We start from the raw sequence: 13,402 nt of genomic DNA, 5'->3' as shown, positions 1-13,402 counted from the left end.
CTGGGCGTGCAGACCGGGCACCTGGCTCTGGACTGCCCTGGGCCTGGCTCTGGACTGCCCTGGGCGTGCAGACGGGGCACCTGGCTCTGGACTGCGCTGGGCGTGCAGACCGGGCACCTGGCTCTGGACTTGGGAGCCGGCCGGGCCGGTGCAGGGCACTGTTCATTGCAGCCCCATAAACCTTCCAGGGCAGGAACTGGACTTACCTTTCAAATGAGGAAGCCCAGGTCAGCCTCCCTACCACCCGGGCACAAGACTCCTCTCCACAGCCTGCTCTGTGGCCGCCTGGAGGGCCCGCTGCTGCTCACGGACCCGGGGGCCAGTGGGCGTCTGAAAGACATGCCTGCTCTCTCTCCTGCTCCCGGCACAGGCCAGCCCTCCGCCAGGTGAAGTCTCCGCTTTGTTGGAGGTGAGTGGGCAACACGCCCAAATTATTTTTTGTTTCCTCGCCTTGACCATCAGTGTTCCCTTACATTTAGTGAAAATGTACTTTTGGTCTTCTTTAGGTTTGGCAATAACTGGTCGACGTCTTCCTCAGATTTTTTATATACTATCAAGTGACTTACTGATTCATTAATGAGTGCCTGCCATGTCAACAACTCTGACCTCTTTTTGTATGATTTTAGTTGAAGTGTAGAGAGCTACAAAGTAGAGAGCCATGTAGCATTTTGTCCTCAAGAACACTCACTCTTTTGGAAATCTCTGTGTGTGAGGATTGGTTAAATAACTATTGGTCAAAATTTAAAATATGGTTCATGTTGTCCCAGAACGCAGTCTAAGAAATTCTCTCTCTCTCTTGTGTTTAAGTCCTTTCAAAAATGGTTTGTGTTTGAAGTGCAGTGGACGGCTGTGTGTTTAGTGCTGTGTGGTCGTGGAGCGCGGCATGCTGTTCTCTGGAAAACCACTTCTGTCCAGTGACCCACGTCGAGCTACTGACCACTGCTGAGCAGGTTCTGGGTTGTGCTGGTGTTCTCTGGGGGGCCTGGCAAACTGGGAACTGGGCGCTGTCTGGAGGGGGCTGCTCAGGTGCGAGCTTGGTGGGGGTGGGGTGGAGACTCCTGTGCTCTTGTCGAGAGGACTAGCTGCCCTGCGATGCATGGACGTGTGCTGCTGGTGACACCCGGGGTTCGTGTGGGAGTGAAGAGTGGTCTTCATGAACGCCAAGGCTTGTCACTGCTTCTTGTGAGCTATAGCTTCCACCGTGAAGTGCACACACCTTCCCCAAGCAGCAGAGTGGATTCTGCGAGTGTACCCCACGACCCACCGCCTGAGTGGGGTACACAGCAGGCTCCCTTCCCACCAGTCAGTTGTAACACCCCCCCAAAGTCACCGCTGTTTCCGCCTCTGCTACCAGCTACCATAGAACAGCTTTGCAGACCTTAAGTTTCCTACACACGTCTTCCGAGTGGGCTGTGTGAGATCTGTGTGTGCTGCAGCCCGTCACAAGCAGTGTCAGAGCACTGGGTCAGCCAGCGTCCCGTTCGGAGGACGTGCCGTGCCCATAGGCTGGTAAGACATGGGCTGCATCTCCCCTTCATTTAGGCTTTGTTAGCGTTCCTCAGCAGAGTTTCATACATTCTAGTGTGGCAGACTTCCAGATCTTTCCATTTCTTCTAGGCACTTGGTTTTTCCTGCCACTGGGAATAGCCATTTTTAGATTTCACTTTCTAGTTGTTTTTATTTAGTTTACAGAAACAGAATTGTTTTTTGAGTAGTAACTTTTTATTTTGAAGAAATCTCAAACTTACCAAAAAAAAAAAATCAGAAATAGTACAAAGAATTTTTTTCTGAGTATCTGACAGTGAGTTGCCAACACGCGGCCAACACCAGCAACACTGCAAGTGTGTTTCCTGTGAACCAGGAGGTTCTGGATCAACAGTCTAGGTCAGGCCTGCAGCACACATCTATTCCTACTGTCAGAGCCCTGTCGGGTGCACTGCTGTCCTGTATAACAAAGGACCCAGTCCCCAGTCACTGGTGTCTGACCCATGGCGTTCATTCATGACCTTGACGTTTTTGAAGCTCACAACAGTTATTTTGTAGGTGAGCCTTTGGCAGGGGGTTACGGATGGAATGTATGTGTCCCCACATTCCTATGTTGAAACGTACCCCTGCAATGTGATGGTTTTATGAGGTAGATGGAGCCTTGGGGAGGTGATTAGTCATGATGATGGAGCCCTTGTGAATGGGGTCAGGGAAGGGACCACAGAGAGCTCCCCCACCCTGTACACCATGGAGGGCACAGGTAGAAGGCACCATATAACCCGGGAAGTGGGCTGCCCCACACACAGTATCTGCCGGCCACTTGGTCTTGGACTTTCAGCTTCGAGGACTCTGAGAAATAAATTCCTAGTTATAAGTCTGTGGATGGCAACCGGGACAGACTAAGATGCGGAGCTGGCTCAGAAGGGTGCCGGGTCCTCACTGTGTGTGGTGTGTAGTTTGCATTTGTCCCATTTCTGGTGATGGTCACTTTGACCACTTGGTTGAAGTGGTGCCTCCAAGTTCCTCCACAGGGAAGTTCTCTTCCTCCCTCTGTAACGAGCACAGTGAGGAAGTTCTTAGAAACCATACAAGCATCTCGCTGCTCCTCAGATCTACCCAGTTGATTCATGACTGTGCATCCGTGTGGCTCGTGGGCTCTGCCCCCTGGGTTGCCTCTGAGGCTTCGTTTGTCCCAGCCCAACCAGTGGGGACTGGCCTGTGTCCTTGGACACGTCCGTTACCTGTGAGCTCGCTGTATTTTGTGGTGCAAACCCTTCCGATTCATCTTGCACCCACGCCTGGCATCAGCCCCTCCTCCAAGGGGGGTGGTAGGTGTGGTGGGTGTGGTAGGTGTGGTATGCATGCCTTCCTCTTGAGTCCTGCTGACCCTGGGCCTCTCAGTGCACAGCTGAGGGCTGTGTCTCTGCCCGGCCTCCCGCCCACACACACTTACGCTCTCACTGCTCTGACATCTGTCTCACCCTGGGCTGCTGTCTCCACTGCCTCCCCCACTTCCACCCCCCCTTCACACCCCCCTCACCCTCCCGGGTCCCAACGTCCTGCACTGGGCCCTGCACTCGTCCCTGCACCATACCCAGCCTACTTTTTTACTTTTTAAAAAAATGTGTAGATTTTTTAAAAGTAGTTCAGACCATGCTCATGATACAGATTTCACAAAATATAGAAGGATACGCACTCGGTTCGATTCTCTGGAACTAACCAGCACTCCTGGCCCAGTGCCCCCTCCCCACGTGAACGTATCTGTGTCTGTCTACACCCCCACTCCAGTGTTGGCGTAGGTTAGGTCAGTGGGAAGGTGATGGCTGGGGTTGGGTATATGTCCTGGGCACTGTTCTGCAACCTGCTTTCTTCTAGTTAGTGCCTAGGGGGCAGCCTCGGTCTCACCACCCTGCATGGCCGTGGCTGTGCCGCAGCTCACTGCCTGTCCTGCCCTGTCCTGTCCTGCTGGATCTGGGGTCTGCCGAATCGTTGCTGCTGGAGGCGCTGCTGGAGCAGGTCTTGTGTGTATGCGTGGTTCCGCACCTGGGAGACACTCAGCAGAAGTGGGGTTTCTAAGGGACTGGTGGGGACGTTTAGTTATCAGGTGGCGCCAAGCGGACCTCCACAGGGTTTGCCCCGCGTTTCCCACACGCCCCACACGCCTTCAGACCAAGTGCTCTGCCAGTCTGACCGACACAGTGTGGGCGGTCAGCTTCCTTACGATGTCCATCTCTCCTGAGTGTTGAACGTCGTTTAGGCTTCTGCTGTGAGAACAGCCTGTTCTTCTGTTCAGCTCTGATCTTGTTCAGCTCCGATCTTGATGTGATTCACTGTTTGCTGTGTTTGAAGGAAATTAGTCCTTTGTCTGTGACAGGAGCCATACATGTTTCCCCCTATTTGTCTTTGAAAAAGTCTTTTGAGTTCACAGTGCTTCTTGGCAGACGCTTCTGGTCTCTGTGTGTTCAGTCTCCCGAGCCGCCCTTAGGGCGTGTGGCTTCCGGAGCCCGCTGAGCACGCTGCTCCCTCCCGGAAGCCAGAGAAAACTGTCTCCTTGGCAGCGCTTGGATGAACTGATGTTTTGTGTGGAGATGTTTTACTCATCCTGGAACTATGATGTGAGGGAAGGCCTTATTTTCTCCAGATGGGTACCAACCAGTATTCATTGAAAAATCTGTTTTTCTCCCACTGTTAGACTTCAGACATCACTTTTATCAGACATTCCAGTTTCTTATTTATGTGGATTTGTTTCTTCACCTCCTGTTCTGTTCCACTGCTCTGTCATTGTAGACGTGCACCAGTACCAAACATCTGTTTACTGTGGTTTTCAGCAATTTGAATATCTGATAAGGCTAGTCCTCCATTTTTCTTTTTTTAGAATTTTCTTAGCCGTTTATGCATTTAAAAAATATATATCAACATATTATAGAATCAGCCTATCAACTTCCTCAAAGAATCCAATTTTTTTAAATTGAATTTGTTAGGGTGCACTAGAGAATAGACCCACACGGCTCCGAGGAGGCCTGTTGGTACTTCTGTTAGGACAGCGGGTTATTAAGAACTGACATCTCTGTGGGGAGGCTTCTGCCCAAGAACATGGCGTGCTCACCACCTCTTCACGCCTCTTCTCTGTCCCCACTTTCTCTCTTACCATAGTGGATTTTACATTTTCTCTGTAAAGCTTTCTCTTTTATTTTTATTTTTATTTTTTAGTGATAGAGACAGGAAGGGAGAGAGATGAGAAGCATCAACTCATAGTTGTGGCACCTTAGTTGTTCATTGATCATTTTCTCATATGAGCCTTGACAAGGGGCTCCAGTTGAGCCCGCGCTCAAGCCAGTGACCTCAGGGTTTTGAACCTGGGTCTTCAGCATCCCAGGTCGACATCCTGTCCACTGCACCACCAACAGTCAGGCATATAAAGCTTTCTTTTATTGTTAAAATTTATTCCAAGATACTTCACCGTTTTTGTTGCTGCTACAGGTGTGATTGTTTTTTCCTTTCTGTCTTGAAAATGGTGGTCAATTGTGTACCTGAAGGCTATTGATATCTGTATAGTAATTTTCCCCTACTACCTAATGGGACCTCTTCTTGTTCCATAATAGTTTTTAGTTCATTGCAAATGATGGTTTTGTTTCCTCTTTTTGGATTTTTGCCTCCTGTTCTCTCCATGTTGATGTTGGTGTTCATACAGTAGCAGCGGAGCATGGTGTTGGGAGTGACCCCATTAATAGATGGTAGCAATCATGCCTCTTCCGTCTTTACTAAGAATTCATACCAAATTTATCAGATGCCTTCTCAGCATCTTGGATTCTGGGACTCATCATAGGATTGTTTTTCTTTTCTACAGGTCTATTAATATGATGTAGTAATGAATATTCCAATATTATATTGAATTGTCCTCTATCTTTAGAATAATTTTACTTGGTTGTGGCTTCTTATTCTTTTAGTTGTTGCTGGATTAAGTTTGCTGATATTTTACTGGGGACATTTTTATTGATATCCATAAATGGACATTTTTCTGTAAGGTGTGTGTGTGTGTGTCTGTGTGTGTTTGAATTTGGGTTTTTTTTATAAAAAAGATTTAGAAGAGATTCCCCACTGCCATGCTTTGAATCAATTTATTAGCTTTGGAAATGTCTGTTTCTATATGGTTTGTGAAAATACCTGATTCTGATGGTTTTTTTAGAAGTGAGTTATGTACATATTTCATGTGTGACACAGAGAATCCAATATTCCTTTTCTTACCTGGTAATTGACTTATGGAAACTTTTTCAAGTTAGTAAAATTTATTCCAATTCAGGAGGTTAAATACACCTACATACATATATGAATATGCATATTCATTAACATGCATGTCTATGAGTGTCTCACACATGTCTGTATATATGCATATCCACTCGTGTGTGTGTCCATCTGTGTATCATGTAAATGTGTGCATGTGTAACTGATTTTTAAAATCTTTTCTACTGATTTGAGAGGGGAAGGGTGTGTGGGGGAGAAACATCAGCTCGTTCCATCCACTCGTGCACTCATCGCTTGTCTCACATGTGCCCAGACTGGGGATTGAACCCGCAACCTTGGTGCACCAGAACAATGAACGCTCTGCCCACGGAGCCACCCAGGGAAGGCCTAAATGTATTTTTGTGCCCAGACTCATGAACGCTGTCCTCGGTGTTGGACAGGGCAGGATAAGGATGCGTGTGACCGTGCCCGTGTCTGTCTGCCCACGTAACGTGCGTTGGCATCCCTCAGCCCCGTCGGCAGGTCTCCTGGAGCAAGCCCAGCTATGCCGACCAGGAGTGGAGGGCGGTGAGCCCAGCCATCGCATGGGGTGGCCAGGCGGCTGACGAGGAGGCAGGGCCGGGGGTAGCGGAGCAGCAGCAGCGGCCTGGGCGTTAGGTCGCTGGTGGTGCCCTCCTGTGTGCTGGGCCTGGGTGAGACAGTCTCTTCCTTCAGCCTCACCATCTAGGAAGGTGAGCACCGAGTCAGGTGGTGGGAGGTGGCTGACCAGGCTCTCGAAGGGCATGCGGGAGGCCGGCAGGAGGAAACAGCCCGGGTGTGCCAGTCACTCCGGGTGGGTGATGCCACACAGTGTGGGGCTGGGCACTCAAGCTGAGGGGCCTGGGGTGTTCCAGGTCGACCCTGCAGAACCCCCACCCACCTCCAGTCTGCAGCGACACGGTCAGCTCTGTCGGCTGGGAGAGCAGAGAAGAGGGGCCTCGTCATCAGCCGGGACGCATGGCTGGAGAGCTCTCCAGGGTGGGCACGGCTCAGCAGGGCTGGTGCAGCGAGCCCACGGTGGGTGGGGCCACAAGGGCCACATGACATGCATGTGCCTGCGTGTCAGTCTGAAACACCCAAGCCTCACGGAGTGCAGCAGCCTCCTCCCGTCAGCCAGCACGTCACCGAGGCTGCAGCCTGACGCTTGAGGAACCTAAACCCAAATAAGATTTGCGCTTTGGTCCTTTGTTGTGTTTTCAATATAAGGTCACCTTGTAGCTCGCCTCATTCTGATGAGGGGCTCATTGTGCTGTGGCCCTCTGGACACATCTGTGTTCGAGGGGTGCAGATTTTTATTCAAATAAGAATTCTCATTTTAGGAGCATAAACACTCCTGGGGCACAGAATCAGGGGAGCTGGTGGTCAGCCTAGTGGACAGATGTCCTTTGGAACAGTGGATATTTGCTTCCCCTCACACACACTCCTGTGTGTTCTTTTTAATTGCAAAAATGGCATGCCTTTTGAAGAAGATCCAGACGTTACAGCAGTAAGGTGACAGTGAGTGCCCCGGACCCGTCCTCCGCCTCTATCCGTCCTGCACTCTGGTCCTCCTTAGGGATGCCACCAGCCCTCCAGCCTGGTTTCTGCTGTGTGTAAATGGGGGGGGGGGGAGGGCATAACATGGAGTCACACACTGTACAGACGTGGAAGCCATTCTTGTGAGTAAACTGGTCTTGAACTCTGTTCTTTGACAGTACCTCAGGGCTCTGTGTTCTTCGTAAGGATTGTATAATTTTCAATTATGGATGTACCGTTGTTTATTTTACAATTCTTTACTGAGTTTGACCTGCATGTTTAGCTCCGTCTAGCTGTGTGAGAGTACCTGCAGGGGAAAGTTCTAAAAGTAGAATTGCTGGGCAAAGGCATTTTGTACACTTCAGATGGTGAGGTGTTTTCCAGTGATCCCTGCAGGTCACGTGCCGTCCCAGCCGCACCGCTGTGGACACCGCCCTCCTCCTCACCCCCCTGGATGTGGGGACGTGTCCACTGCTTTCCTTCCCGTGTGACCCGGGGGCTGGTGCCTCTGCCTCTCTTGCCCGGTTCACAAGAGCAGTGTGAGACAGATGGTCGTCTTCTCACTGTGGTCCCAGAGTGCGACCTTGTTCATGTTTTTCTGTTTAGAAGTTTTACATTTTTATTCAGATCTCTTCTCTGCTTTGTGCCGTGCTTAGGAAGAATGTGCTTACCCCAGGATTGCAGAAACGGACCCCTCGGTTTCGTGCTGGCCCTCAGTCCACAGGAGGGTTAGAGCCAGTTGCCCCCTCATTTCAGAACGGTCCGTGCCGTTCTCGTGAGCATGAAATGCCGCCAAGTAATACATGATTCACAGGATCTTATGCAAACGCGGACTCTGAGGCCCGCCCTTTTAGTAAATATCAGAATCTGATAAAATGTTTACTGAGACCAAAAGGGTTTCTATAGCCTAAAGTTATGAAAAAAAGTGACCAAAGACGCTGAGAATGCGAAACTGAAGAAATTCTTTAGCTTTATTTGGTGTCAGCTCCTGAGCACAGGGCCCCGGGCTCGTGCATGTGCTTTGTGACGGCGTGGACGCCTGCTTGGAAGGGATGTGAACAGGGGACTAACCGCAGTGCAGTTTGTGCACAGGAAGCAGTAGCTTCATGCCTGTCACACGGCGTGTGTAACTCTTTGTTGTCGTCATTCAATCCTCTTCCTGCTCTTTCTCACCTGTCTCCCCACAGCCCAGGTGTGAGGGCCAGGTCTTACTGTCGCAGGTGTGGAGGCGTCTGAACCTGATGGAGTGTGACTACTTCGGGCTGGAGTTTCAGAACACCCCGTCCTACTGGGTAGGTGCTGCTCATTCACGTGGTACAGAACCCTCGCTACACTGCGGGTCCTGGTGGGTCACCGAGAGCCCGGGAGGAAGACTGTGGCGAGATGAGGAAGGTACTTCCGAGCTGCAGCACAGTTGTTACCAAAGCTGGAGTATTCGATGTGTTGTTATAGCTGCCTCTTAGCGCAGCCTGATCTGCGTGCTCCTGGAATCTGTCCTATCTTCCCGCACCGTGCTGGAATTCCTTTCTTCATTAGTGGTCAAAGCACCCCTCCGTGAGGGCATTCTGCCCGATGGTCGTTCTGGAAGTGAGTTTTGAGCAAACTGTTTTACAAAAACGGTTATGCTTCATTTTACTTAATAGATGAATCTTTAAGGCAGTGGAGCATTGATATTTGTAGGGGAAACTGCTTTAGAGAAACCAGAGTAATCCCACTAGTTTAGAAGCACCGTGGAGCTCTGGCCCTACTCTCAGGCAGGAGCCCTCTCCTCGGCTGGGCTGGAGAGCCACGTGTGCGGCATCTGTCTGGTCTCGGCGCGCACCCAGGACTCGGTGCATCCTGTGCATGGCAGCGCCGGCACCCTGGAGCTCACCGAGGTCCCCGCTCTCCAAGTGGACGCTCTGCCGCCCGTCTCTGCTTAGGACGTGCCCTGTGTGTGCCAGCACGAGGCCCTGGGCTTCAGCGTCTCCGTCACAAACATTTCTGTCATTTGTAACATACTTATTAGTCAATAGAGAGAGTATTAATGAATTTGTTCTCTTCTTAAAACCTCTGTAGGTTTGGCTTGAACCTATGAAACCCATCGTCAGGCAAGTGCGAAGTAAGTCTTTTATTTAACTCCTGGAAATTCTGTTCATGTAAAAGGCTGTTGTTCCTGACTGTTGACATTCGAGGCCTGACCAGATGCTCTCTCTCACACTCGGGACAGCCTCCCGGGAGGGGGGGCCAGCAGTGGACGGCCCGGGAGGTCACTGTGCTGCTGATGCAGCTACAGACGGGCGGTTCTCGGACTCGCTCGTCTGGCCCACTTGCCTCTCGTTTGGAAACAATTTGCAAAAACAAGTATGCGGTTTCCAAGCTATGGAATGACCATGAGGCTCTTGTACGCATAAATGTAATTACTTTTGTTAGTCTCCTCATTCCATCTTCTAGTTCTTACCGACTTGCACAGAATGAACCCCCCAGGAGGCTCTGCTGGTGCTGAACCGAGGAGGGAAGGGGGTGTGTGTGTGAGAGAGACTTGTTTTCAGTTGCCATGGCATTTTATCGAAACAGTTCCTCTTTCGGCCTGACCTGTGGTGGCGCAGTGGATAAAGCGTCGACCTGGAAATGTTGAGGTTGCCAGTTCGAAACCCTGGGCCTGCCTGGTCAAGGCACATATGGGAGTTGATGCTTCCAGCTCCTCCCCCCCTTCTCTCTCTCTGTCTCTCCTCTCTCTCTGTCTCTCCTCTCTCTCTCTCTGTCTCTCCCTCTCCTCTCTAAAAAAATGAATAAACAAATAAAATTTAAAAAAATAATAAAATAAATAAAAAGTTTCTCTTTCCTTTTTGGTGACAATTATCTGGTCATGTTGCTATAAAATTTCAATTAAGCTGGAGTGCTCAGGTGAGCTGGTAAAATGTTTTGTCTTCACAGTGATCAGGCTGTTCAGATTCAATATAATGAGATGACAGCCTTTTTTTTTCAGTAAAGTATATAAGGAATTAAAAATATTTTATTTTTACTACTAATGGTGTAAACACCTTAACTTTTTAAAATAAAAATACATATTTTTAATTTTAACGTGCAATTTCCTGCCTGTTTTTAGGGTTTCTTGTTTAACAGAAAAGTTTTTCAATTTTTCTTTGACATATATAACTGGTACTTAAGACTCATAACTTCATGCATAGAAAATTTCTTAATATTATCTTATTTGGAAAGATCTTTAACAATACATTTTAAAGTACTAGCTCAATTATATCATCATAAATGGAAATGGAGCAAATGCAGAGATTGGTCTTATCTGTGACATTTAAATTTTTTCTTCTTATAGAGCCGAAGAATGCAATGCTTCGCCTAGCGGTGAAATTTTTCCCGCCTGATCCGGGTCAGCTGCAGGAAGAGTTCACACGGTAAAGAGCCTGTTCCGAGCTGCCGCTGCCCGCGGGGCGGGGCGTTGAGCTCCGCTGCACCGCCCACAGCGCCCGGCCTGGGTGCTCAGGGCGTACTCGGAGAACGATGGATGAGCCCCATACACACGTAAAAGTTGTAGTTACAGTGCAGTCGTGAGAAGAATCATTCTGAAGTTCACCCTTACACAAACACAAATGTGAATGAGACTTGGAAGAAAGGTTCTGTTCAGATGCGTAAAGTTGTTACCAACATTGCCGCATATTTACTTCTTTATCTACAAAGCACACTGGGTGGGGAGGCCCAAGGTGTGCCCCTCGTGAGTGGAGGCGGCAGAGGGGCTGCTGGTGGCCTCCTTCCCTCGACTCGGAATTCTCAAGTGAGTCTTTGCAGAAATAATGGGAAGAAAACATTGAACGGTTCTCTCATCTGCGCAACAGGGTGAATTATGGAAGGTTTTTTCCCTCGTGTTTTATGTACTGATTTTGTAATGAGAATAAAGCAATGCCTGACCTGTGGTGGCCCAGTGAATAGAATGCTGAGGTCGCTGGCTCGAAACCCTGGGCTCGCCTGGTCAAGGCCATGCGACAGGCAGCTGTGAGCACTCATGTGAGGCAGCTGTGAGTTGATACTTCTCACTCTCCTTCTCCTCTCTCTGTAAAATCAAAAATAAAATATATTTTTAAAAAGAGAGAATAAAGCAACAACCTAAACACCTGCTCAGAGCCCAAGGTAGGTTGAGGTGAAGGAGAGCTGTATGGTGTGGAAGGACAGGACGTTTAGCCCTCAGGAAGAAAGGTGGACGCGTCCTCCCCGTCTGTGGACCTCTCTGTGCTCAGCTTTCACAGGCCTTTTGCATCACAGAGGAGCAGACTCTCAGCGCGAGGGTGTCGAGACCTCACGCCAGGGGCGCAGACTCTCAGCGCGAGGGTGTCGAGACCTCACGCCAGGGGCGCAGACTCTCAGCGCGAGGGTGTCAAGACCTCACGCCAGGGGCGCGGACTGTCAGTACGAGGGGTGTCGAGACCTCACGCCAGGGGCGCGGACTGTCAGTACGAGGGTGTCGAGACCTCACGCCAGGGGCGCGGACTGTCAGTACGAGGGTGTCGAGACCTCACGCCAGGGGCGCGGACTGTCAGTACGAGGGGTGTCGAGACCTCACGCCAGGGGCGCGGACTCTCGGCGCGAGGGGTGTCGAGACCTCACGCCAGGGGCGCGGACTGTCAGTACGAGGGGTGTCGAGACCTCACGCCAGGGGCGCGGACTCTCGGCGCGAGGGGTGTCGAGACCTCACGCCAGGGGCGCGGACTCTCGGCGCGAGGGTGTCGAGACCTCACGCCAGGGGCGCGGACTCTCAGCGCGAGGGTGTCGAGACCTCACGCCAGGGGCGCGGACTGTCAGTACGAGGGGTGTCGAGACCTCACGCCAGGGGCGCGGACTCTCGGCGCGAGGGGTGTCGAGACCTCACGCCAGGGACGTGGACTCTCGGCGCGAGGGGTGTCGAGACCTCACGCCAGGGGCGCAGACTCTCAGCACGAGGGGTGTCGAGACCTCACGCCAGGGGCGCAGACTCTCAGCGCGAGGGTGTCGAGACCTCACGCCAGGGGCATAGACTCTCAGCGCGAGGGGTGTCGAGACCTCACGCCAGGGGCACGGACTCTCAGCGCGAGGGGTGTCGAGACCTCACGCCAGGGGCGCGGACTCTCAGCGCGAGGGGTGTCGAGACCTCACGCCAGGGGCGCGGACTCTCAGCGCGAGGGTGTCGAGACCTCACGCCAGGGGCGCGGACTCTCAGCGCGAGGGGTGTCGAGACCTCACGCCAGGGGCGCGGACTCTCAGCGCGAGGGTGTCGAGACCTCACGCCAGGGTTGAGGAAGTGACCTCCGGGACGGCAGAGCTCTTACAGTGAACAGAGAACTTCTGTCAATGGTGTATTACATACTTGACAGTTAGCAAAAAATCCCTTTTAAGGGATTAGCCTCTAAATATATATACCTGGAAAACAAGTGACAAAAAGTGCTACCTAACGCAGGGCCCCAGGCCTACGCCATGTGTATGCAGAAGGCCTTGTGTTTTTTTAAGATTTTATTTCTTGATTTTAAAGAGAGGAGAGAGAGAGAAATGGGTGGGTGGGGGGTCAGGAACTGAAGCATCAATCTGTAGCTTCTCCCATGTGCCTTGACTTGCAAGCCCAGGGATTTGAACCGACGACCTCAGCGTTAGAGGCTGATGCCTTATCCAGTGCACCACCACAGGTCAGGCAGAAGGCCTTGTTTTATTTATAAAAGTGTCACGGCCCTGGCCAGTTAGCTCAGTCGGCTAGAGCGTCGTCCCAAGATGACAAGGTTACAGGTTCCCTCCCCAGTCAGGGCACACATGGGAAACAAGCAGTGAGGGCATGTCTGGGTGGGACAAGTGAATGCTTCCCTTCCCCCTCCCTCTCTCTCCCTCCCTTTCTGTCTTCTCTATATAAAATAAAAAAAAATTAATATCAATAAATGAAAATTTAAGTCCTGGCCGATAGCTCAGTTGGGTGAGAACATTGTCCTGAAGCTTAGAGGTTGCCAGTTCAATCCCCAGTCAGGGCACATACAGGAACAGCCTGATGTTCCTATCTCTCTCTCTCCCCCCCCCCACTTCTCTAAGTTAAAAGAAAGAGTGCTCACTATGGTGAGACGGAGCGTGTTAAGCTAAAGCTTTGCAGAGCAGAAGTAGTTTCCGCGCTGCCTGC

The 13,402-nt window shown here is 50.9% G+C and overlaps 1 protein-coding gene across 4 annotated transcripts in view; it reads left to right on the top strand.

Moving 5' to 3' along the window:
* The window catches only part of FARP2 (FERM, ARH/RhoGEF and pleckstrin domain protein 2), a 106,696-nt gene that overhangs the window by 38,604 nt on the left and 54,690 nt on the right, over positions 1–13,402 (top strand). For all 4 annotated transcript variants that reach the window (XM_066233694.1, XM_066233693.1, XM_066233692.1 and 1 more), the window contains exons 3-5: positions 8,469–8,573; positions 9,340–9,382; positions 10,595–10,673. In XM_066233694.1, the coding sequence (XP_066089791.1) occupies positions 8,469–8,573; positions 9,340–9,382; positions 10,595–10,673 (227 nt within the window). The remainder of the gene's footprint in view (positions 1–8,468; positions 8,574–9,339; positions 9,383–10,594; positions 10,674–13,402) is intronic.

This window comes from Saccopteryx bilineata, chromosome 5, assembly GCF_036850765.1.
Source record: "Saccopteryx bilineata isolate mSacBil1 chromosome 5, mSacBil1_pri_phased_curated, whole genome shotgun sequence".
NCBI lineage: Eukaryota > Metazoa > Chordata > Mammalia > Chiroptera > Emballonuridae > Saccopteryx > Saccopteryx bilineata.
Note: the sequence above shows the minus strand (reverse complement) of the source record. Positions and strands in the feature narration are given on the sequence as shown.